The sequence below is a fragment of the Drosophila serrata genome, unplaced genomic scaffold (genome assembly GCF_035046125.1).
Source record: "Drosophila serrata isolate PLE 108 unplaced genomic scaffold, ASM3504612v1 contig_276, whole genome shotgun sequence".
Lineage (NCBI taxonomy): Eukaryota > Metazoa > Arthropoda > Insecta > Diptera > Drosophilidae > Drosophila > Drosophila serrata.
In genome coordinates this window covers 9,855,575-9,878,932 of record NW_028257174.1, presented here as the reverse complement: position 1 = coordinate 9,878,932, position 23,358 = coordinate 9,855,575, and the positions used below count along the sequence as shown (strand labels likewise).

The window sequence follows — 23,358 nt, the reverse complement described above, 5'->3', positions numbered from 1 at the left end:
TCTCATCAAATGTTTCTTTCATTTCCATTTTTGTTTGTTGCTCTTCATCATCTTCGTCTGGTTCATTTTAAATTTTTTGTTTTTATATATTTAGGTTTTTGTTAACAATTTGTGTTTATTTATTATTGATTTTCCCGCTTCTCTCCTCTACTCTCCTCACTTTGCCTTGTCTCGTTTGCTATTTTTTTTTTTCCGAATTCCATGCCCATTCTCATTTATTTATTTATTATTATTATAATTCACTTTTGTTTCTGTCCTTTCACATTTTATTATTATTTTTATCGCTTGATGAATATAGGGATTTAGTTGTCTGTGTGTGTTGTTGTTGTTGTTTTTCGGGGGCTTCTTCATTTAGTTGTTGTTGCTGTTGTTGTGTATGCATCAATTAATAAACTTACGCATTATGCTAACACTAAATACTTTTTACAATAATAATAATAATAATAATAATAATCCATAATAATAATATCAATTGAAAACGCAAAAATTGTTAGCTTGGGGAAAATTTCTCCTTTTTTTTTTTTTTATCTTTTTCTCTTCTTGTTTTTTTACGTTTTCTTTCTTTATTTTTTGTTTTTTTTATGTTTCATATCGCTTGCTATATCATTATAATTGGAAATTTATATAGTTATGCCCATATACATATACATATCTCAAGTGTATATGTCGAATTGTGTTTAGGTGTCATCCTTTTCTAGGTTTTACATTTAGTTTTTCCTCCTCCAGCATCCCATTCTCTGCTTGTTGCTTTCCTTCTCCTCCTTTTTCTCCTCTTCTCTTCATTTGTTTATAATAAATTACGGTTGCTTACTCGCTAAGACCACAAAAAAAAAAAAAAATAGTTTAGTTTAGTTTGCTATGTGTTTTTTCGTCTTTTTTTTTAGGTTTCCTCGCTTAATTTTCCTTTTATTTTTTTTATATTTCCGTGTACGTGTTTGTGCCGATTTTTTTATAGCTGCTGGTATATATATATATATATTTATGTATATATCTGGTAAATATATATATAGACTTAGAATCTAGGTGAAACTACACAAGTACATGCCTAGTTACGTTTATGTTGTTAGACAACGATTATATAATATATATATATATTTTTTATATATATCCATATTTTGTAATAATATTAAAAAAACGGTGTCGTTAAAAAAAATGCAGGCAAAAAAATAAAAAACAATTTTAGAGTTACGAATAAAATGTGCTAATGTACAAAAAAAAAATATTTATATTTATATACTCTTTATAGAGATTTTTTGTGGCTACAGATTTCCTTTTTAAGTTTTTTTTTTAGTTTTCCCATCTTTTTTTGTAGTAGTATTTATACACTGATACACATAAATAGTTTTTTTTGTTTTGTTTATAAATTACAGACAAGACGTTTAGTGGTTTAATTTTTTTTAGAGTTTTCTTTTTTTGTTTAAGAGTTGTTTTTCGTTAAAAAAAATTTGTTTACTATGTGCAGCGCCCATTCTTTTTTTTTCTTAGCGTTTTTAGTTTTTTGTTTTTTTTTACATTTAGAGAGCCTTTCTTTGTCTATTTTGTGGGTTTCCTTTAGGTTTTTTTTTATAATTTACAAATATTTTGGCGCCGAATTTGAAATACAAAAAAAAAATAGCACAGTTATTATAATAATAAAGTATAACAAAAACAAAACGATGCAGCAGCTGAGCGGCTGAGAGAGCAGTGCCAGCGAAGAGACTCTCCGTCTCTATCGCTCTCTCTCTCTCTCTCTCTGTCTCTCTCTCGGGGAGCCTCTCTCGCCGAGGCTTTGATGACTCTGTCTCGCTCTCAGCTTGCCGCCAGTTGGCCAAGTCTGCAAACAGAGCGAGACGGCCATAGTGCTAGCGACCGTTGTGGGGGCGGGTTTTTTTTTTCCTTCCTTCGCTCTCTACTCCTCGCTCTCTGCTCGCAGCAGCCCTCTCAGCCGCGTTGCTGCCAACTGTTTCGTATATTACCAAACGAGCCCTTCATTTTGCATATTCTGCGGTTCGCTGAAATTCGCCGAGCTCATGAACTCCGGCGAATTGGTTCGGGGGCCATTTTGTTGTTGCTGCTGTTGTTGTTGCTGTTGCTGCTGCTGCGTTTGATTCGCCGCTTGTTGCGCATTCTGCTGCTGCTGCGCCGCCGCCTGTTGCTGCGCCGCTGCGGCAGCGGCCATCAGATGCTCGGCACTCGGCGGTGGCGGCGGCGGCGGCGGTCCAACTCCAACGCCAACGCCAACACCGACGGCGGACTGCAGTTGCATTGGCGGAGCGCCCGCTTGGCCCAAAAACGTCGATTCGGGCGTCAGTCCGAATTCGTTAACCATCGGTATGGGGCCACTATGGTCCATTGGGCCGCCTAAGGGTTAAAAGGATCGTGAGGAGGAGGAAGAAGAAGAAATAGATGCGTTAGTTTTTTTCAAATATAACAGTTATCGTGTTATCTATGATTCGTTTTTTTTTTTTAACCTTTACAGGGTATTTTAATATAATTTTAGTTATAAGCTTAAAAAAAAATTCAAAGGAGTCATTTCCGACCCTAGAAATCATATATATTCTTGATCAGCATCATCAGCCGAATCGATCTAGCCATCTCAGGCAAAGAATTTTTATTTTTAATTTTTCCAAATTTTTTAAGGCGTTTAAGTTTAAAAAACTTGAAAAAAAATTACATTTTTTTAGATTTTAAACTGAGTGTGCAGATTTATTAACCTATTAAAAACTAACATTGAACAGCTTTCCGAATTGAAATTAATGCATTTTTGGCTTAGTTATGTTATTTTTAAATTTTGATTTTTAGAAAAAAAATAAATAGGCATATAAAAAAGTCGATATATATCGATTCGATCCTTTAATTCAAATGAATTTGAATTATTTATATCTCAAAGATACTATTGTAAGTGAATCAAATGGGATATATTTTGTGTATTTTAATTTCTACTTTTGTTATTCTATGTTAATTCCTCTTATTATCTTACCTGGTGCATTGAACGGCATTGGTCCTCCGGGATGTCCTGGAAAGTAGGGACCATCGTGCGGGTGAAAGGGACCGCCGTAGCTAAACTCGAACTTGGAATCCGCAGCAAAATAGGGAAAGCCGGGTCCATCGTCCAGGCCGCCAGGTGAGAGATTCATGGGAAATCCACGCATTTTACGGGCGCCACCAAAAAAGGGCGGACGACCCATGCTTGTGATTTGTTTCATGCGTCGCTCCTTGGATCGCTTATTTTGGAACCACACCTGGAAAATAAGCGGGGAAAATTATAATTAATTATATTTTTTTGTAGAAATTCCTGAAAATAGAGTAAACTTAAGGCTAAAGTAATTCTTAAATCGCTTTCAAAAAGAATTGCATTTGAGGAGAATCCCTTTTTTTGTATTGAAACAAATTGGCAGACATTTCGATGAGGGAAAATGTTTTTACTGGCGGATCCTTGGGGTCTTGTGATGCACCACCGGTTTATGGAGGCGCATGTCTAATTGCTGTGGCTTTGCAGATTCTTCGGGAGATTCTGTTGCTGCTGCTGCTCTTTTGCTTTTTTGCATTGATGCTACCGCCGCCGCACCGGGCGGCCGTCGCAAAATTAGCTTCATTTCCCTCTCCCCTCCACCTCAAGCAACTTGAAGACAGAAGACTGAAGACGCGTCTACGAAGAGACTGCAGAGGAGACTGGCTATGCCATTTTTACGACTGTGGGTTTTTCGGACTCTTTGGTACGGTACGGTTCGCATCGCGCTTGTGCTCTTTCCTTTTTGCATTTTGCATTTTGGTTTTTGCTTGTTTTTTTGGTTTACGTTACGGGTGCTCCAGAAGCACCGTGCCCAGCATGCAAAGTTATAAAATAAAAACATATTTCAAAAGTTTTAGTGGCACCTTTCGGGGCAGCCGACCTGATCCGATACGATACGATACGATCCTTTTGTGCCTCCTTGTGTTGTTCCCCATCCTTTTCCTTTTTTTTTATTATTATTTTTGGGCTCTTTTTTAATATTCATATCTGGGACGCGCTCATTTTAATGATCTGCTGCAAGCTTTTTTTTTTCTTCTGATTTTCTCCGGGTTTTATATATATTTTTCTCAATGAAATTTTATGATTTATGTCTTTGCGCTCCGCTTGTGTTTTTATTTTTGGGAGTTTTAGCTTGGGTTTTATTTTCAGTATTTTTTTTGTTGGCAAATAGTTTCCAATGAATTGGGCTTAGATTTAGCTGGGTTTTTGTTGTTTTTATATTTTTTTTTACCCACTGCAGCTGTTGTTGGCCAATTTAAGCGTGAATTTTAATGATGAGCGCCGCCGTTCTGCAGTTCATTTGAATTTATGAACTCTCGGCTTGGGATCTTGAATCTTTGGAGCCTAGACATGCATATGAGAGCTGGGCCCTTCACATTTATAAACTGACACATTTGCCGGCGCAGCGAATTTCGCTAGAAAAGCCGTCTTCTCTTTATACGTATGTATATTTTATTTTATTTTTTCGGGGCCTGAGAAACCAAAACCGTAGCTTTTATTTTTTTTTCTCATATTTTGATACTGTATTTTTTATTTTGTGGCTGTCGGCAAACAGGATGCACACAAAAGGAAGTAACATGCTGTGCATAGTTGGATCCCAAACATATAGCGTATATATCCACCGTACCGAATCATTTGAGATTCCCATTCACGTTAGCCATCTTACCATCTTAAATTGTCTGTGGAGCGTGTGACTTTATGACAGGCATTCGGAAAGGGGGGAAGAGATCCCCCGGCAACATGTTGTTCCCTCTCCCCCTGGCAGAAGAATCTGCAGAAATCTAATGGGTATGTCATGCAGATCAGTGAGTAGCAAAAATGATCCTAATCCCAGTCGGTTTACATGTGATATGTGATGTGTGCTGATTCCACTTGAAGTCGTTGATTTGTTGGTTAAGCTGAGCAAGGATCAGGAAAGGGTACTGCAAAGGTGCTTGGATAATGTCTAAATAATTGTAAATTGAGCTTGTAGGGTTTAAAAACGAGATATTATATTAGAAATACCATAAAATTCGATTTATCGCTGTTTTAAATATAGACTTAGGTAAAGATTATGAAATATAGTATTCATTTATTTCAATTTACAACCCCATACTATTGGTTCTAGGCAAAAAACCCTAGTTTACTCAAGACTAATAACTAAATTCAAAGATATAACCCCAAAAATAACCTTTATTAACCCAAGAAAGGTCAGAAATCCACATCAGGTTATATGGTAATGCCTGTGATAATGTCGTAAACGTGGAAAAACTCAATTCAGCAGCAAACTAAGCTCAGAAAAGAACAAATAAAAAGAAAAATACAAAAGGGAAAAAGTATAGAGAGAAAAAAAAAGAAGGGGAAGCCAACCAACCAACAAAGGATCCTATCCTAGAACACAGGGAGAGAGAGAGAGTATCCACATTGCTAAGCTGCCACCGCGTTTCAATTACCCGTAGTATGTAGCAATGTGTAATAAATAAACAGGGAGAGTGGGTGGGTGGGGTGGTGGGTTGGAGGGGAACCCCCCAAAAAGGAGCACCACAACCCGGGGGTCATAGAATCCCACTCACTGTGTGGCAACGGCAGTTGGCAATATTTTTCCATATCCACTATATATACGATACGATATTTGCCTCTGTGGGCCCTGCGGTCACATAATTTTTCATTTTCATATCCGCAGCAAACAAAAGAAACAACAATAGTGGGATGAAGGGGGAGGAGGGGCACCAACACTACTAGAAAAGGTAAACTAAAATATGCATTTACAATAGTTTTGCATTTTATTTTTTTCCCCCTCTTTCTCTTTTTTTTTCTCTCGTTTGTGCCGAGTTTAGTTGGGGTTTTCCTCCCTTCCGTCCCATTTCAATTTTCCTTGTGCGGCACATTTTTGCATTGTTTTGTTGCGTTCACAAAGAAAAATAGCAACAAATGGCAAATGGAGTGCAACAAAAAGTGTATAACAAAGTAAAGAAACAAGAAAAAAAAATATAGTAGAAATAAACAACAACAAGAAATGCCAATTGCAATTGTGTGGGGACGACACACACAGAGAGAAAAACTAAAGCGGAGACCTCGAAATCATTATTATATAGCAAGAAGCATACATATATAATCTATATTATAGATTTATGTTCTATTTAGAGTCTAAAGATTCATCTTAAATGTAAGATAAATAATCCTTTTTTTGATTTATCTTTTTATAAAAACCCTATGAAACTCTTTATAATTTCTTTCAAATTTTCTACCTTTCAATTTCAACTAATTATCTTTCATTTTAATATTTTTAAAAACCCCACATATAACATAAAACCCCCATTTAGTTTTAATTTTTATCCAAAACTTTTTTTGTACAGCTGCAAAACTTCATTTAGCGAGAATCCGCAATCAAAATTCCAGTTTTCGTTTATCCAACAAATAAAAAATACAAACTTTTGTTAGCTCGTGTTAGTTTTTTTTTATGCTTTTTTGGAAATAAATGTGGGAAAAATATTTTTCCTTTGCCATTGATTTTGTTACCGTATTTTTTTCGGTTGTATATATTTCTTTTTAACCCGCGGCCACGTTATGCTTTTGTGTGTATTTTAATTTTAGTTCTGCAACTCGCTTTATTTGCCCCCCCCCCCAAAAAAAAAATGTGTATATTTCAACGCGCTTTTCGTGCACATTGCCCAACGACCCAATGATATATGTATATGTATATATGATATATCAAAAATCACATAACATCTTCTTTTCTTGGACCTTGTTCTTTGTGGCAAATTGTTTGGCAATTTAGGTAAAATGTGCGGCTAATATTTTATTTCCGCACCAAAAAAAAAAAAAAAAAAGAGAACCAAGAACCGAAAAATTTGTTTCCAATTTGGTAAGAGCTTTCAACAAATTTCCGACCTGACCAAACTCAACCGTTAATATAATATAAGTGAGAGGAGTGGTGGAGGCCAGGCCAACTTGAACACGCGGCCAGAGCTACATTTGAACATTTAGTTAAATTATAGGTTAGACTCTGACATAAAAGGGCAAACAACGTAGCATAATGGCCCATGGTAGCAATCACAAGGGGTCGGACCCGAGATCGCTGGATATAGATGGTCGGGAGAAGGAGGAAAGTCAGGAGGCAGGAGGCAGTCGTCGAATCCCTCACATAACAAAATGATTATTGCAGTGAATGGAGCTGCAAACACTGAGAAAAATACCTAACTAATCATGGGAGTTTCTTTTTTGAAGATTATAATGTATTATATATAAAAGAGAAAAGGTAGTATGTATAACCCATACATTTCTTTACAAAATCATTTATAATATTTTATTTTCTACAAAGAATTTTATATATTTAGTAATAATTAGTGTGGCCAAGTAAGACTGTCTTTGTAAATAAGACCGTACTGTTTCGAGGACCTTTGCCAAAGAGAGATAGAGTTTATATATTCTTGTGTAGGATAACTTCATATATATTCCTTTACTTTCCATAGATTTTAAGGTTAGAGATAGCTATCAAAAGGTCAGGGGTTCTCTAATGCATCTATATAATATTTAATTTTTTATATTTAAGCCCCCTGTTTCTTGCAGTGCACAACAGGGAGCTGGTGGCCAGGCTGAGAGGGTTAAACTGGAGGTGTGCGCTCCTCCTGTCCCTCCGACCTACCCCTTCCCTAACCATCTTGCATTGTGTTGGAAATTATAGCAAATTATGTTAAACGGCAGCGCGTTTGGCCTCCCACCTGCCCTCCCCCTTTTTTCTTTTTCGAAAAAAGTTTATTCTCTTTTTTTTTTTTTTTTTTTCTTTTTTTCTCTTTGCTTGCTGCTCATTTCGTCAATTGAGCGATGAGAGGCGGGATTCGGGTATCAAAGGGGTCATATATAAAATATATAATAATGGTATGTTGGAGGGGGGCTTAAAGAGAAGTCATCGCCTTCTCGAGAGAAATACCCCTGTCTCTCTCTATCCCTCTATCCCTCTCTCCCTCTCCCCGGCAAATGTGTGTCACGTTTCTGTGTGCTGCCTTTGATTGATATGATTGATATGGATGTGGTGCGATTTGGTTAAAGATACAATACCAATTCCGAATTCGAATTCGTATTCGGTTTCATTCATGGTTAAATTAACCCCTTGTTGGCCCATTGTTTGGCATGTTTGCTGTGGCTACCATTTTTCCTAGCTTTAGTTTTATTTTTATTTTTCCTGCGTTTTTTTTTCTTTCGGTTTTTGCTTCTCTTATTTTTTTTTTGATTATTTTGTTAAATTAGTTTGCTATGATGCGGCAAGATTTGTGTGTTATTTTGTTTGGATTGCCTTTTCATGTTGTTTTTATTGTTTGTTTGTTGTTGTTGCCGACTGGCTACTCTCCGCTTAATTGCCAAAAACAATGGGGCGAACTTTAGTTGCTTTTTTTTTTTTTTGGGAGTTTTATTTTTATATTTTTTTTTGTGTATTTGCCGCCACCGCACAATGGTAGCAAACGAATTTGGCAATAACAATTTTTAAAGCTAATCAACGAAGGCATTCAAAGCCAAAGCAAAGGGAAATGTTCAAGTCAAGAAGTAATCTTTCCAGGAATTTTTGTGGTCATTTTAGAGACTAACTTTTGAAAGCAGAAAGTTGAACATTTAAAGTGTATAAAAGTTGTTGCAAAAAAGGAGCAAAAGATCTTGAAAATACCATATAATATATCCTAGTTTAAGTACCTTAATATATATAATATATGTATATAGTACAATGTATAAATGTAATATTTAATACATAATATAAACCCGGCACTTGATTCCCTTTCTCACTCAAACAAAATCTATTCTGCCTTCTTGAGACCCTAAATTCAGTTTGTATTAATTGCTATAACAACTGATTAATTATACCATATAAACCTGCCTCTAATAGACCCTGATATATGACTTATTGTCCATGTAATAAATATACAATAGATCCTTTATTTTACCATTCTCAACACTGACTGAGACCTCCTCAATGACGGACGATCGCCGCTTCTCTTGATGTTTCTGGCTGATGATGATGATGACCTCAAGCACTTGCCAATGATTTGCATTTATCGAAAGGGGTTGCTGTCACGCCCTCGACTATATAACAACAACATATCGATGACTACCGAAACCTCAAAAAAAAATATATATACAAATAAAAAACAAGAGCCTCTCTTTCACATTTAGACCTTTGTCCCTTTTCGGCCTGTTGGCTTGGTGAGGCGTGAATTGGCCTCGAGTAAGAGTTAACAGATAATTAACTTCTTCTTTTTTCAGATCTGTATCTCAGGTGTGCTTCTCTCTCTCTCTCTCTCTTTTGTACCTCTTTTTTTCCCATAGTTTAGTAGGTGTTACTGAGGAAGGAGAGCTCCTTGCATGACCCAGCAGTTTTTTTTCCGAGGGTTTCGATTTCGATTTTGGGTCTTAGCTTAGCCCGGCGCCTCAATCGAAATTAATAGCAACTTGATGAGTTGTTGAAATTATAATTTTACCCCCTCCAAGACCCGGAGTATTTTTCCCCCCCTCTCAATTCTGAAGCATTTGCCAAGTCATGGATCAAGAGGGGGCGCCTCAAGTTGAACTACCAATTCCATGTTGAAATAAATGCGTTAAATTAGCCGCTCTTGTGAGCTCTTAGAGCTCGGTGCTTTTCTGAGGTTTCTTTTCAAGTTTTGCGGTTGGAAATGTATCCAAAATAAAACCAAAATCAAAATCAAAACCAAATCAAAACAATTTCCGCTCAATTAATAATAAAAAAATAGAAGAGGAAAACCAAACTCCGCTGGTCGACTTTCGTGACTAATTAGCTAACCATAAAACAAGAAAGAAACGAAAACTCTACACACTGAAATTTGTCAACTTCTACAAAAAAAAAAAATCATCCATATATATAGAGTATATAAATCTTAGTTCTGATAAAAAAGAAATGCAAATCAAGGCGGGAAATGCTCTTGAATATGTTTTTTGTCTGTTGACAAATAAACGCCTCTGCATGGCGGCGACGGCGACAAATGACAAATGTCCGGCTCGCATCCGCATCTGTTTATCTCTCGCTCTGCATCTGTATCTGTGTATCTTTGTATCTCTGAGATTGTTTTCGTTTTCTTTCCTTTCAAGTCGAGCTTGTCCGGCGCCAAGCTCAGCGCATGCCACATTAAAAATTTGTTTTAGCTGCCGCTCGCGCTCCGCCAACTGTGTGATTTCTCGTTTATTTGTTTATTTGTTTATAATTTTTTTTTTAAAGCTTAAATGGAGCGTAAGCCGGGGCAGAAAGATACCCGAATAATGGCCAGACCCTAGATCCCCTTCCTCTCGAACAGGTTGAAATGTATCTACTTCCCATGCGACATTTTGTGGCCATAACTCTTTGGGTTTCTTAATGGGAAACCCGGTAAAGTGGATGGATATGCCTTTTTGGTTTTTATGTTTGGTCTGGGTAGTAGTTATGTTGTTAAGATATAGGTTTATATATTTCTCAGCCTATCTATCTATCAATTATACAAATGGCTTTGTAATTTCCCTTTTTTTTCTCACGAGAATGTCTCTCAGAGCAGAGGTATTGCTTTTATCCTGTTAATGATGGATTTATTATTTTCTGAATGTATTTTATGGGAATATATCTTCTCGTTGAAGGAAGTTTAAGCTGAAAAATTTGGTTTAATACTTTTTCGGATGCTTTTTCGATATCTTGGAACAGAAAAACTTTACTTCTGAGAGTTGCTTGAAGATCTTTTAGGTTTCTGGTGGGACTGAAAGTCTTAAATTAATTTTAAGACTTAGTTCTTGGTCGGAGTATTTATATTTAAAGATTTTAGAACATGTATTTTAAGTAACATTTATTATATATAGAATATATACCTTATATTCCTTGCAATATTATTATAGATATTTCGAATATGTATTTTTAATATTCCCTGTGGGTTTATTATAAACTCCCCTATAAATCACTTGAAGTTCACAGGAAACATGGCTATATTTTGCCGGACTTGGTCAAGTTTTATGATATATTTCGATCTGGATAATGCCCTGCCCTGTCCTGAGCTTGCTTTTGGTTCCTCCTCGAGTTCATTGCTTTTTTCATGTCAAAGTTCAAGATGCAAAGCCAGAGAGAGAGAGAGGCGGGGGGCAAGACCAGGGGGGGAATTCTGTTTGTGTTGGCGCCCAACGTGGGGCCCCAACATTCTGTCCCGTGGCGCGGCTGTCTCTCTCTACCCTCTCCCTCTCCCTCTCCCACTCCCACCCCAGCCCACTTTGTGTCGGCAAAAGTTCTTAAGAAGTTTTTTTTGTGTCATGCCCTCAGGTTGCTGCTGATGCTGCTGCTGTTGTTGTAAAATTTATTATAAAACTCACAGCGGGCGGGCGCCCCAGAGAAAAGGAGAGAAAAAGAGAGAGAGGGAGATAGAGAGAGAGAAAGAGAAGCAGTATTTATTCTCAATTCTTCAAGTGGTACAAATTTTCCCGTTGACATTTGTAAAAAAGGGGGAAACCAGAGAGTGTGAGATTTGAGGAGATACTCAAACCTTGGGGTCCCACTCTGATGAGAGTGACGAACTCCCTATAGGAATATCGGGTTACTCAAAAGAAGCCAAAGGTTTACCCAGAAATCAGCTGGAAGCTGACTATATCTATATGTTTATATATCCATATGACACAGACATTCGATATGCTTGATATTCAGAGACCCCAGGCCAGGCCAGAGTGCAGTCTTAATGAAGATGCAAATGTATATATCTCCAAACTGCCGCTGACAGCTCACAGATGTCTCCGTCTCCGTCTCCTTCTCCTTCTGCTGAGCACCTCCAATTCTCGAGGAGATTAAGATTTGTTTTGCGTTGCCTCCTCATCTACATCAAGTTGCCTTGGCATTTGTCACTTTCGTTTAGCGGTGAAGAGGGAACTGGGAACTGGGGATCTGGTTGCCCAGAAAGAGGTGTTGATTGTGTCACACTTGTCGCACGAAATCCCAATGTATAGAGGCCGCCTAAATATCCTTTAACTGTAACCAATGACACATCAAAAGGGCCGAAACCGTGGCCAAGCCGAAAAACCAGAACCAAACCGAATTGCAGCAAAGACCCGTGCTCCTCATGGGATAGGTATTTATTTTTCTCTTTTCGAGTGCCCTTCTTTCTCTCACTGATCACATGAAAGACACAGATGAGCAGCTGTGGGGCAGGGGAGTGGTCGGGAAAATGTCAGAGTCTCAAGAAAACCTGTTGAAAAAAAGGGAAAACTCGAGCAAGGTGCAAGGGAAAAGCAAGCCTAAATGATGTTGTTGCGGTCAGACATGAGAACATATGCTGCTCCTGCGGATATCCTTGACAGCAGAAGAACATGTGTTTAACGATGGGAAAAAGGATTCGATACGAATCACCTTTTGAGATCAACTAGGGGGAGTAACAGCAGCTTAGGCAACTGTCAGCAACAAATTTGGAGTATGGAGATGTTGGAAATATAATAAAGGCATAGTTAGGGATTTGAATCCCTATGAAAATCAACTGAAAGTCATAGTCTTGTATTATATAAAGATCTCTTTAGGTTATATATGGTTTCTAATTGTATTTTCAAGCAGTATATACTGTAATCTTGATCATAAAATTAAAATTAGACTCATAATTAGTCTAATAAATAATATTAAACTTTGATCGGAGAACTTCAAAGGTTTATCTACTTAATTTCCAATTTAGTTTCTGCTCTGGCACATTTTCCAACCAGTTAATTAGCCTCATTTAGACGACTTCTGATGGTTATGCTCAATCTAATCCCTGTGCCAAGTGGCTTATAATCTTCTAAGCTTAGATATTCTTTAATCACTAACTTGCATGTTAGTTAACAACTCCGCCTATCTTCTCCTCCTTTCTTTCATTATAATTTCATTCAGTTTTAGAGTTCTTTTTTCCAAATTTTCTTAAAATTTTAATTTAAATTAATATGTAAGCCACCCTTTTTTTTCTCCTATAGAAGCGCATTGAACTTCCGCTGCCACGCCCACGTTCCGACATTAATTTTATTTATTTATTTTTTGTTATTGTATTTGTTTTGTTATTTTTTTTACTGGCTTGGGCAAGCAATGAAGCGTTGCAAGTTTGCGTCGGACTATTTTTTATGATTTTGTTTTTAGTTTTTTCTTTTCTGTTCAGAGTTGACCGCATTTGCTTTAGTTTAAACATTTGCCAGTCAAAGCGAACTTAATTTATGCCTTTTTTATGCTGATGAAACCCAGACGGACCGCGCTTCATTCCGTTCGAAGTCGAAAGACCGCTTGGGAAGGTCGCTTTCAGTAAGAAGAAAAAATATAATAAAAACTAGGGAAAGACCAAGAGGAAGCAACAAAGTCACCAAGTTTGTCTATGAAATGGTTTAAGTTTAAGCAAGAAATAGTACACATTTTAGATTCTTTTTGCCCTGAAAAGTACTTGCTTTTATTACTAGGGAAATTTTAGAGAGTCTTTACTAGAAAAATGTCTATGGGTTTTGTTCGAAATCAAGTGAAAGCCATCATATTCCATATGATTTTGGGATTCTAAAATCTAGGTAGGACCCAAAACTCACCTGTATAACGCGCATGGGCAGACCGGTCTCCTTGGCCAGTTGCTCCCTGATGTGCCGTGTCGGTTTCGGCGTCTGATTGAAGGCCGTTTTGAGCACCTCCAGCTGCTTGGCCTTGATGGTGGTGCGGGGACCGCGTCGTTTCGAACCATTGGCATCGTCGGGACTTTTGTTCTCCGCTTGGGAATCGCCACGTCCATCCGGATCGCCATCCAAGGAGCCCTGCACAAATCCAGATACATATGAATACAGATATATATATATATATGAAGTTATAGAAATGCATATAGGGCACACACAATGGCTGAGCTCATAATCATTTGCCAATCATTAATCAAGCGGTGTGTGAAAGAGACCCCAACAAAAAGACACCTAACCGAACCGAAATGGAATAATACAAGGAACTATGGTTGCTCAATTACCCTTCTTGTGATATATAGTAAACTAATTGAAGTTTTTTGAAATATTATATAGGAATAAATGTGGGATTAGCTATAAATTAATAGAAATTCTGGAAGATAACGTAAATTTAGGTTATAAAACTGAAGACAGAACAGTGAAGTTTGTTGAAGTTTGAGAAAGTAAAGCATTTTAATTTGAATCTATAAATAAAATTGTATAGCAATTGTTATAAATAAAGTGGTGCCTAAAACAAATGAGTTAATATCCCCTTAATTTAAAAATTATTAATAAAATCCATATACCTTGAAATCCTCAAAGCTTCAATAAACCCCTACAAAATGATTTAAAAAATTTTAATAAAATCTCTATACCTCTTCTAATCCTTGAAATAATATACCCTTTAGCTCTAGTTTACACGGTATTCCCAGGCCCCATTCATTACTTGGGTGGAAAAGAAAAAAAAACGAGGAATACAAGTTAATGATGCCTCCTGTCTTCGATCCTCTCTCCCTCTGAGATGCCTCCGTACCTCACAGCTTCTCTGTACCTCTCAGTTTCCCTCTCTCCCTCTCAGCTTCCCTCTCAAAAACCCCTCTCTCTTCCTCTGAGATATTCCCCCTCATTTCCTTACCTGATCAGAATCGTCATGGGTATTTTTGCTATCGGTGCTCATGCTTTGTACTGATATATCCGATGTGCCCAGAGGTCCGCCCGCTGAGTCGGGTCCATTGGGCCCCAATACGCCCAGGCCAAGGGCTGTGGCCCGCAAGTGCGGTGGATCGTCGTCATCATCGTCTTCGCTCGCCGAGCCCATTAATGAATCTGTAAAGGGACATAAAAGAAGACCAAAAGTTGTGTGTGTCAGTCAGTGCAACAAATTACAGAGGGGGGTGGTGGTGTTGTATAAGGATTTGCAGGACCACTTAAAATACAATTGCAATAAATAATATTTGTGCTGGGCTAAGCTCAAAACGACGCTGGAAATTGGGTTTATTTAAAAGTCTGGTTCTGGTTCTAGGTCACGTGTCACCATTTCATGGTCTAAGTAGCTGCTTCTGGGGTTCCCTCAGACTTTTGGGTCACGTGTCAACTGCAGTCGTTCCTCTCTGCCGGATTCCTTTATAAGTTGATTAGGCCAAAAAGGGAGAGAAAGGAGGGTAGAGTCTTTATCTTCAAGCTTTGCTCCGTGCAAAATGCTGACACGCGTCGGTCTAGTCTCTGCCAGAGTTGAGATAAGAGGAAAACGAGCGTTGAAACGTGTCACTCTACGAGATGATGATTCTTTCTCTAAATATAATATATACATGTATTTTTTGTTTTTGGTAAATCTCAACAGAAAATACTCCAGGGAGCACCTGACACAAGGCATTCCTCGGGGGACAGTTGGTAGAAATAAATTACACTTTATTATGCATAATCTAATCCACGCCAGCAACCCTGCCAGAAGATACTGAGATTTGTACAGATTTCCACCCAGTCTCTGTCTGAGTCTGAGTCTGAGTCTAAGTCTCAGTCCCAGAGTCTCATCTGGCACCTGTCACATCGACTCTCCAGCTTAGCTGGGTTCTTGGGTTTTGATGGAACTGACTCTGGCTGAACTGGCTTACTGGTTATGCCTGGTGACGCAGCTGCTTCTAGCAATCTGCCAAGATCCACAGATCCAGGGATTGGAAAACCTAAACCAGATGTAGCCTATAAAGGGGGTAGCTTTATCATTAGATATTTAAACTAGAGGAAGTCATTTACTAAATGTTTTTAAGACATTAGACATTAGATATTAAACTCTTTTGAGCTAGAGAAAGTTCCCTTTTAGCTAGAGGAAGTCTCTTATTCCTTTCAAGAGATCCTTTCGTATTAGATATTAAACTCTTTTCAACTAGAGAAAGTCTTTAACTAAATCCTGCTCAAAGATCCTTTCTCCTCTTTACCTTTACTAAATGTTTTTAGTACATCCTTTTCCATTAGATATTAAACTGTTTCGAGTTAGATCATGTCCTTGGACCCCCTTTTAGCTAGAGAAAGTCTCTTATTCCTTTCAAGATATCCTTTCCTATTCGATATTAAACTCTTTTCAACTAGAGAAAGTCTCTAACTTAATCCTGCTCAAAGATCCTTTCTCCTTTTCACCTTTTTCAAAAAACCTTTCCCACCATCTGCTGTACATACGAAAACACAGGGAAAGATCTCAATCGGTTTGGGCTTTTGGTCGAGTGTCGCGGGATGCCATACAAGGTCCTTCAACAATTGACCCGCAGACAGGAGCAGCGGTACGGAAATTTCAAGTGTTTACCAGCATCACTCTGGAATACTACCGGGAGAAAGAAGGGGGAAAGGAGGGGAGGGGAAAACTGGACTAAGTTTAAAGGGAAAGGCAACCCACCCGAAAAAGGACCAAAGGACAGCAGCCTGCCGGCTCGAATCCATATGGGCGCTTTAAGTTTGTTGTAAACACATGTTAATAAACACGCACCCACCAAGGGTTGGGCTTGTCAGTACCAGCAACAACAGCAGCAGCAGCAACAGCAGCAGCAACAACTCGAGCATCACTCAAATTAACTTTGAAAACCATTCAGGAACACTTCATTTGATTGCCGCAGAAAACGTTTTTCCAAGGGGATAAATCCACCCAGAATCCTCCCCCAGAATTCTGTTGCAATAGCAATTATACCATTTGAGGGGAAGCCCACCCCGCCCAACAGCGGCCATAAAAGTTCAAACACATTCATTTCGCGCTTAGAAAAATATATATATATATATATCTTTACATATATATATAGAGTAACCTTCTGGCCTTTGGGATTTTCCAACCATCCATCTCTCTCTCCATCGCTGACTGTTTTTCTTTGGCAAACAGCCGCATCCGCATCCGTATCCGCAGGATGCCGAACAAGTGCAGAAGAGATCCTTGAGAGCGAGAGCTTGACTGGCGAGCAAACAACAAGGACAGAAGGACGGAAGGACAGAAGGACAGAAGGACAGAAGAACAGAAGGACAGAAGGACGGAAGGACTGGCGGACATAAATAAACAACTGGCGCCTGGTGGAATGAATCCATCAATTGTGCTACCACCACCACCCCCTCAATGACCCTGCCCAGAGTTTGCCTCCCTCCCCCACACTGTGCTGTTTGCATAGTCAAGTGCAACAGGACATTTCCGTTGAATGGGTTTTTCCACCCAAGATTTTGACAAAAAAAAAGAGTAAAGAGAAGATGCTGTCACCTGTCAGAGAGGAAAGTCTTTTAGAGAAAGGGAAAGTATATATGTATCTGCCAAGTTTTAAATAGTTGCTAGATTTTCTTTCTATTTAAATGTTTCGCTTTTTCAAATTCCGCTCATGTCCGAAGCAAGGAAATTCTTGCAATATCATGATTTTGAAGTGAATGAATCCCTTTGAGGGGGAAAACTTAATGGCACCACGTAAATAGTTTTGTCAGGATATCGAATCTACCTGTCATTGCTTCATTCGATAGAAAAAGAGCTGGAGAACAAGGACACCCAAAAAGGGGGAAGTTTTGGTAAGGTAAAAGGAGTGGGTGGCTTGGGACATAAAACAGAACAATTTGAGGGGGGTTTCGAGCGAGAGAATGCCACCACCACCACCACCAATCCTATGTAGACAAAGCGCACACACATTAATTTCGAATTAGTTTTGCATCATGTGGTTCACGATGCAGAAAAATCGACTCACTGGAAAATAAGTGAGTAGGAAAAACTCCCCCTTTTGGATCCCCAGCATTTTCAGCTGGTTTTCCGCTCGACGTCATCGTCATCGTCGTCGTCGTCTTGATTCTTAGTTCATTCGTCGTCGTTCGTGTTTATGGGCAACTATTAAGTGCACAACGTAGTGCGGCATGAAAAATGTGGCATGGACGTGGAACAGATCGCTGGATTTTCTACATGAGCGCATTCTAAAAGTCGTTCGCCTCACCAACACAAAAACCTAAAGCAAAAAGTATATTGTATATATAGAGGAGAGAGTTCTGGTTACGGGATATTGGGATATTGAGATATTGAGATACTGAGATTCTGAAATTCCAGATTCCATCCATTCATCCTCAAGTCTCTCGGGTTTTGTGGCTGTAAAATTAGGTTAATTCCTGTCAGTGCGTTGCTGATTTGAATTGTCACACAGTTGGATATATATATATATATTTGTGAATATATGTTTGGATATATATCATATGAACTGGAATGTAAAATTAACTACATTTGCACATATTAAGGTTAGCTAAGGTCTAACTGGTTTTACTTTTTATAGCAATTAATCTTTAAATGTCTCAAAAACTTGCTTAAAATTAAGCCAATATTTTTTATTGATTATAAACATATTTCCTAACTAAATTTATTAATTCTTAGGAACCCATATTTCTCTCAGTGCCTTGCACTTGGCACCTGGTTCTCGGTTTCGTACTCTTTGGCATGGGATTTACTTGCATTGACGTTCGCTGACGTCTCTCCTGGAAGCCCCTCTCGAAACCCCCTTGAAACTTCTCTCAAAGCCCCCCTTGAAACCCCCCTGGAATTCCTCTCCAAAACCCCCCTTGAAACCCCCTCTCCTTTCCCTATATAAACCCCGCTGTCCGATCGCGGCTTAGTGACGACGACGACTCTAATCCCCTGACTGCCTGTCTCTCATCCTCCATCCTACATGCTCGCATATATTTTTGCTCTTTCGCTTTTTCTTGGGGTTTATCTTTTTTCTGCATGTTTTCTGATGTTTTTTCCTTTTTCTTTATTTTTTTCTTTGGGATTTTTGCACATGACAGTTACGCAAGAAAAAAAAAAATGTCAAATCGAGTGAGTTGGCAGTTGGGGCAAAATGTTATGCAATTTCCAACTGGTATTCCATAGTTAAATGGGTGATAAAAAAAGCAGGCAGCTAAAGAAATTCTATATTTTGTTATATATTTAAAGTACTAGTTTTTATATTTAATAATGAAATCAAGTAAAAACAATACTTTTACCTTGAGGTATCTTTAGTCTTTAGTTTAGACCATAAAAGGAACAGGGCTAATAGATATTCTCCCTCGAGTGTCTTGCGTGTGTTATTGACAGGACTAATTTTTGTACTACCATTAAATGGTTTTGTTTTTTTTTTGTGTTCCTACTTCTCTTCCTAGAAAAACTCTGTTGGCTTTCTTTTTCAAAAGTCATCTGCTGGCATTTAGTGCCAGTCCAGCGACGCCATGTCAAGGTCACACACAAACAGGAAACGGAAGAGGAACAGAAACTTCTATGTGTATATATATATATATATATATCTCCCAACTGTAGCCTTGGGTCATTGGTAATGAGTGTCCATAGTTGTCCAAGTTGTTCAAGTTGCTGCCCGGGCAGTTTGCACTTAATTTCTCTGTTTGTGTGTTGCGTGCACAAACATTTAAAATTTATAGACAAACACCCAACACACATTGCACTGGTGCTTCCCCCCTACACACACACATTTTCCGATTTAGCCACTTGGCATGCTCAGTCAAGTGGAAAGTGTATGAACACCCTTCGTTGCCCATTCGTTGCCCCTTGGCTGGGCTCCCTTCCTCACAAGTCCAGTGCCACCCCTCGGTTTTTGGGTAAATGAAGTTGCGGCAAAGGCGGGCTCCCACCTACCACCCCCTCCCATTACCTCCCATCATCTACCACCTCTTCCCCTTACCAGAACCATGCCAAGTTTGGTGGAAATTGCTCCTTCTGTTGACTGGTTTCACGTTCTTCACGCTTTGATGCGGCATTACAAATTGTTGTGGTATTTGTTGTTGCCATTGCACCCTCGCAAATAGTTGCACACACACACATAGAGCCAGACAGGAACCAACACACACACAGATAGGGAGAACCTTATACACCTAGAGAAAATGGTGCTATCAATAAGTAAAACTACAGAAAAGTGTATCTAAAACTTTGTCTAAGAACCGGGAATAGATACTTAAAGAGAATATTGTCTAGCCACTGAAAGGATTTAAAGGTTTTCATTAGAATTCAATTCATTTACTATTACATATAATTTCTAAAGTAATTTTTAAATTTAATGTTACATTACAAAGACGAAAAGCTGATTAAATTCTCATTCTTACCTAATTTCTATTTCGATTTTCTAATTTAATCTCAATCTCAACTAGCAAATTTAATTTGCATTGAAATTTTCTAATTCGATATAAATTTCGTACAGTGCATGGCATTTGTTTAATTCATTTGTCGTTGCCTTGGCTTTGGCTTTGGCTTTTTGCTGTTCAAAGTTTTGCAGCCATATCTGTCTCGAAATTCGTGGCCGCCGCTCAAAGTGTCAGAAACAGTTTTTGAGCTCTTTGTGACTTTGACTTTTGATGATGTTTTGAGCGCCTCCAACTTTGGGTTTTCCCCTCCACCAACGTAAGAAAATCAAAGGGGGGAAAATCAGACAAGTTGCCTCAGCTAGAACGTCGTTTTGTTTGACACTTTGCTGCAAAACAACAATAAACTTGAGCGGGGAAAATGGCTTGGGGAGTACAAAAGGCAGACTGTCAAGTGTAGGGAGAATCCTTAGGAATCCTTTAAGGAAAAACCCCAGAGGAAACCCCGAAAGAACGGGTGAAAATTGTACATAAACAAAACCAGATAAAAGTTAATAATAGGCATGTTTCTAAATATTTTTTAAATGGTTTTATATAAACTTTTTGTCAAATGTAACTAAGTTCTTTAAAGTTTCTTATATTTATAAAATATTTTTAGTTAAAGATGAACAATAAATAACATTTAAAAGAGGCATGTAAAAACCTCAACATACATCCATCTCGCTCCGACTCGCGTTTCTTAAACAACTTTTACCCCATTTTGGCAAATGGAAAATCTTTGTTTTGATTGGCATTACGAGACGGCAGCTACAACAACACAAGAACTGCTTCTTTACCATAAATATACACAAGTATCCGTGTATCTTGTAGATGCTTAAAGAATGATGGAGGTTCACCACAAAAAAAAAGGGGTTGCTCCTGGGATGAAAGGCAAGGACAACGACGGACCAAAAAGTGTGTACGCTCTGTTACCTTTTTGGGCAAGTCTCTGCCCTTCGGGCTCAATGCTGCTTTTGTTGTTGTTGTTGTACCAAATGTTGCTATTGTTATTCCAATGCCACAAGCGACAAGCTACAACAACAATAAGAATAATAATAATAATAACAACAGGAGCAGCAGCAGCAGGGGAAAACAGGAACAACATCCAAAACCAGCCGCATTTTGTGGGCATTTGTAAAGTGATCCTTTTTTTTTTGCTGCCCTGAGCTTGTTGTTGTTGGTTTTACAGTTAGACGAACGAGGTCTAAGGTACGCAAGGACCCACAACAGGACCTCCTCCTCCTTTTGCTTTTTGTTTTACGCGCCCAGTTAGTGCACTCAGAGAAGTTAGTAAGGCCTTAATATTTGTTAAATTTTAATTTTATAAATTCTAAAATATTTCCCGCTCGCTTTAAACTTTATTTGCACAATTTTCTATTTACTAGAAATTTCTGTCAATCTACTAAGATTTTTTGCCAGTGTCCTAGAAGCCTAAAGCAACAGGATTTCAGAGGTCTGTCTCTCTCCCTCTCTTTAAAAGGCGTTGAGCTGTGCCAAAAAGGATTTGGCGGCGGCTCCCACCCTTGAATTCCCCTGCCCATTCCTGTTTGCATTTCAAATGGCTGCGGTCTCTTATATACAAATATGTATAAATATATAGCATATATGTATATAATACTATGTATATTGTTTTCCCTTCTCTCGACTCTGAAATTGATACCAATGATGTTCTGGCTCGGCGCTTCTTTGGAAGATGAGAAAAAAAATATAACAACAAAGAAACCGTTTTGTTTTTATTGTTATTTCGTGTGTTGTTGTGTTATTCTTTCATTTCAACGCGCCTGCCTGCGCAAAAAAAAAAAAAAAAAAAAAAAAAAAAAAAAACAGAAGGAAAGAAAAATTAAGTCAGAGGGTCCTGTGGTCCTGGCCAAAGGTGAACTCCTTTTTGCTGAGCGACGAACCAACTGACAGAAATAACAATAATAAAAACAGCAACGACGGCAGGAGCAACAAAAACAATTGCCATTAACAAAAATGGCGATGTTTTGAAGGACATGAGGCAGGACGATGAGTAAGAAAATGGAAAGAAATTGAGGGGGGAGACTTTCAGGATGTTTTCTTCAGAGTTTTTAAGAAAAAGTTATTTTTAAAGGGGCTTTAAGTTACTTTTTAAAATTTCAGTCAGAAGCTTGCAAAACAGTGAAGGAATCGTTTCCGACCCCATAAATCATATATATTCTTGATCAGTGTGAAGAGCCTAATCGATATAGACATGTTTGGTAGAAAAAAAAATTTTGAAATTTTTTTCCCCAAATTTTATCATAAAATTTTATATTGTCAAAATGTTAAAATTTGACAAAATTTAAATTTTATAAAATTAAAAAAAGCAGTATGCAGATTTATTAGCATAATGAAAACTAGCACAGAACAGTTGTCCGAATTGAAATTAATGTATTTTTGACTGAGTTATGATATTTGAAAAACTTTGATTTTACCATATAATTAGCATATAAAAGTATAGATTTAATATACTATATATATAATTTAGGTTTTCTAGTAGGTATACCAAGGCCAAAAAATGTTTAGTCTAAATTTTAATCACGAAAGAATAAAAATATAAATAATTTGAATTACTGCTTAGCTTATTATAATTTTGTGAAGGCTTTGCATAATAATAATATATAATTTTATAGATTAAAAAATTTTTAAATATTCCCCAAACAACATTATTACAAATATTATAATCTCCTCAAGCCCAAATACCAAATGGGAATAACCCCCTGACGATATAAACTCTGTATTTAAAATGGAAACCCAACTTAAAGCCGGCAGATATTCACCCTTTGAAGCCCATATACATAATACTATATCCTTTACTCTCCCTGGAAACCTCAAACCCACCAGCAAAAGGGAAAATATAAAACTAAAATAAATAAAAGCGAACAAAAGGCGACTGCTAGGCTAGCCAGATCTGATCCCAAGATCAGGAGACCCTACCTACACGGATGACAAATATGTTGACAACGCAACACGAGCGAAGGACCACACAAGGATCACACATATAGGAGTATATACATACATGTGGACTGAAATTGCAAATGAATTGATGCGCTTTGTTGACTTTTGTCAATTGGGATTATTTGCCATTCGCAGTTCCCACATATTCCATATCCCTCTGAACAATTGGCTTAAAACCGTGCCAAACAAAGTGTCGAAAAGCGAGCCTAAGCCGCAGATTCAGGTTCCAGTTTGGATTTTGAACCGAAAAAAAAAGAAAATATATATGTGTATACAATACTGAAACTCCAGACGATCCCCAGATCGCGTTCTGCTGTCGGATCATTGACGAATGGGACAATAACCACTGTGTCTACCTGCCCACGCGATCAAGAATCTATATGTATATATATGCATATATATCTAGGGAGAACAGG

The 23,358-nt window shown here is 37.9% G+C and overlaps 1 protein-coding gene across 2 annotated transcripts in view; it reads right to left on the bottom strand.

Moving 5' to 3' along the window:
- Positions 1–307: 307 nt before the first annotated feature.
- Lim1 (LIM homeobox 1) overlaps positions 308–23,358 on the bottom strand; it is a 65,611-nt gene continuing 42,560 nt past the window's right edge. For both annotated transcript variants that reach the window (XM_020949684.2, XM_086836407.1), the window contains 4 exons: positions 14,529–14,719; positions 13,499–13,717; positions 2,960–3,221; positions 308–2,340 (listed from right to left, as the gene is read on the bottom strand). In XM_020949684.2, the coding sequence (XP_020805343.1) occupies positions 1,952–2,340; positions 2,960–3,221; positions 13,499–13,717; positions 14,529–14,719 (1,061 nt within the window). In that variant the 3' untranslated portion in view covers positions 308–1,951. The remainder of the gene's footprint in view (positions 2,341–2,959; positions 3,222–13,498; positions 13,718–14,528; positions 14,720–23,358) is intronic.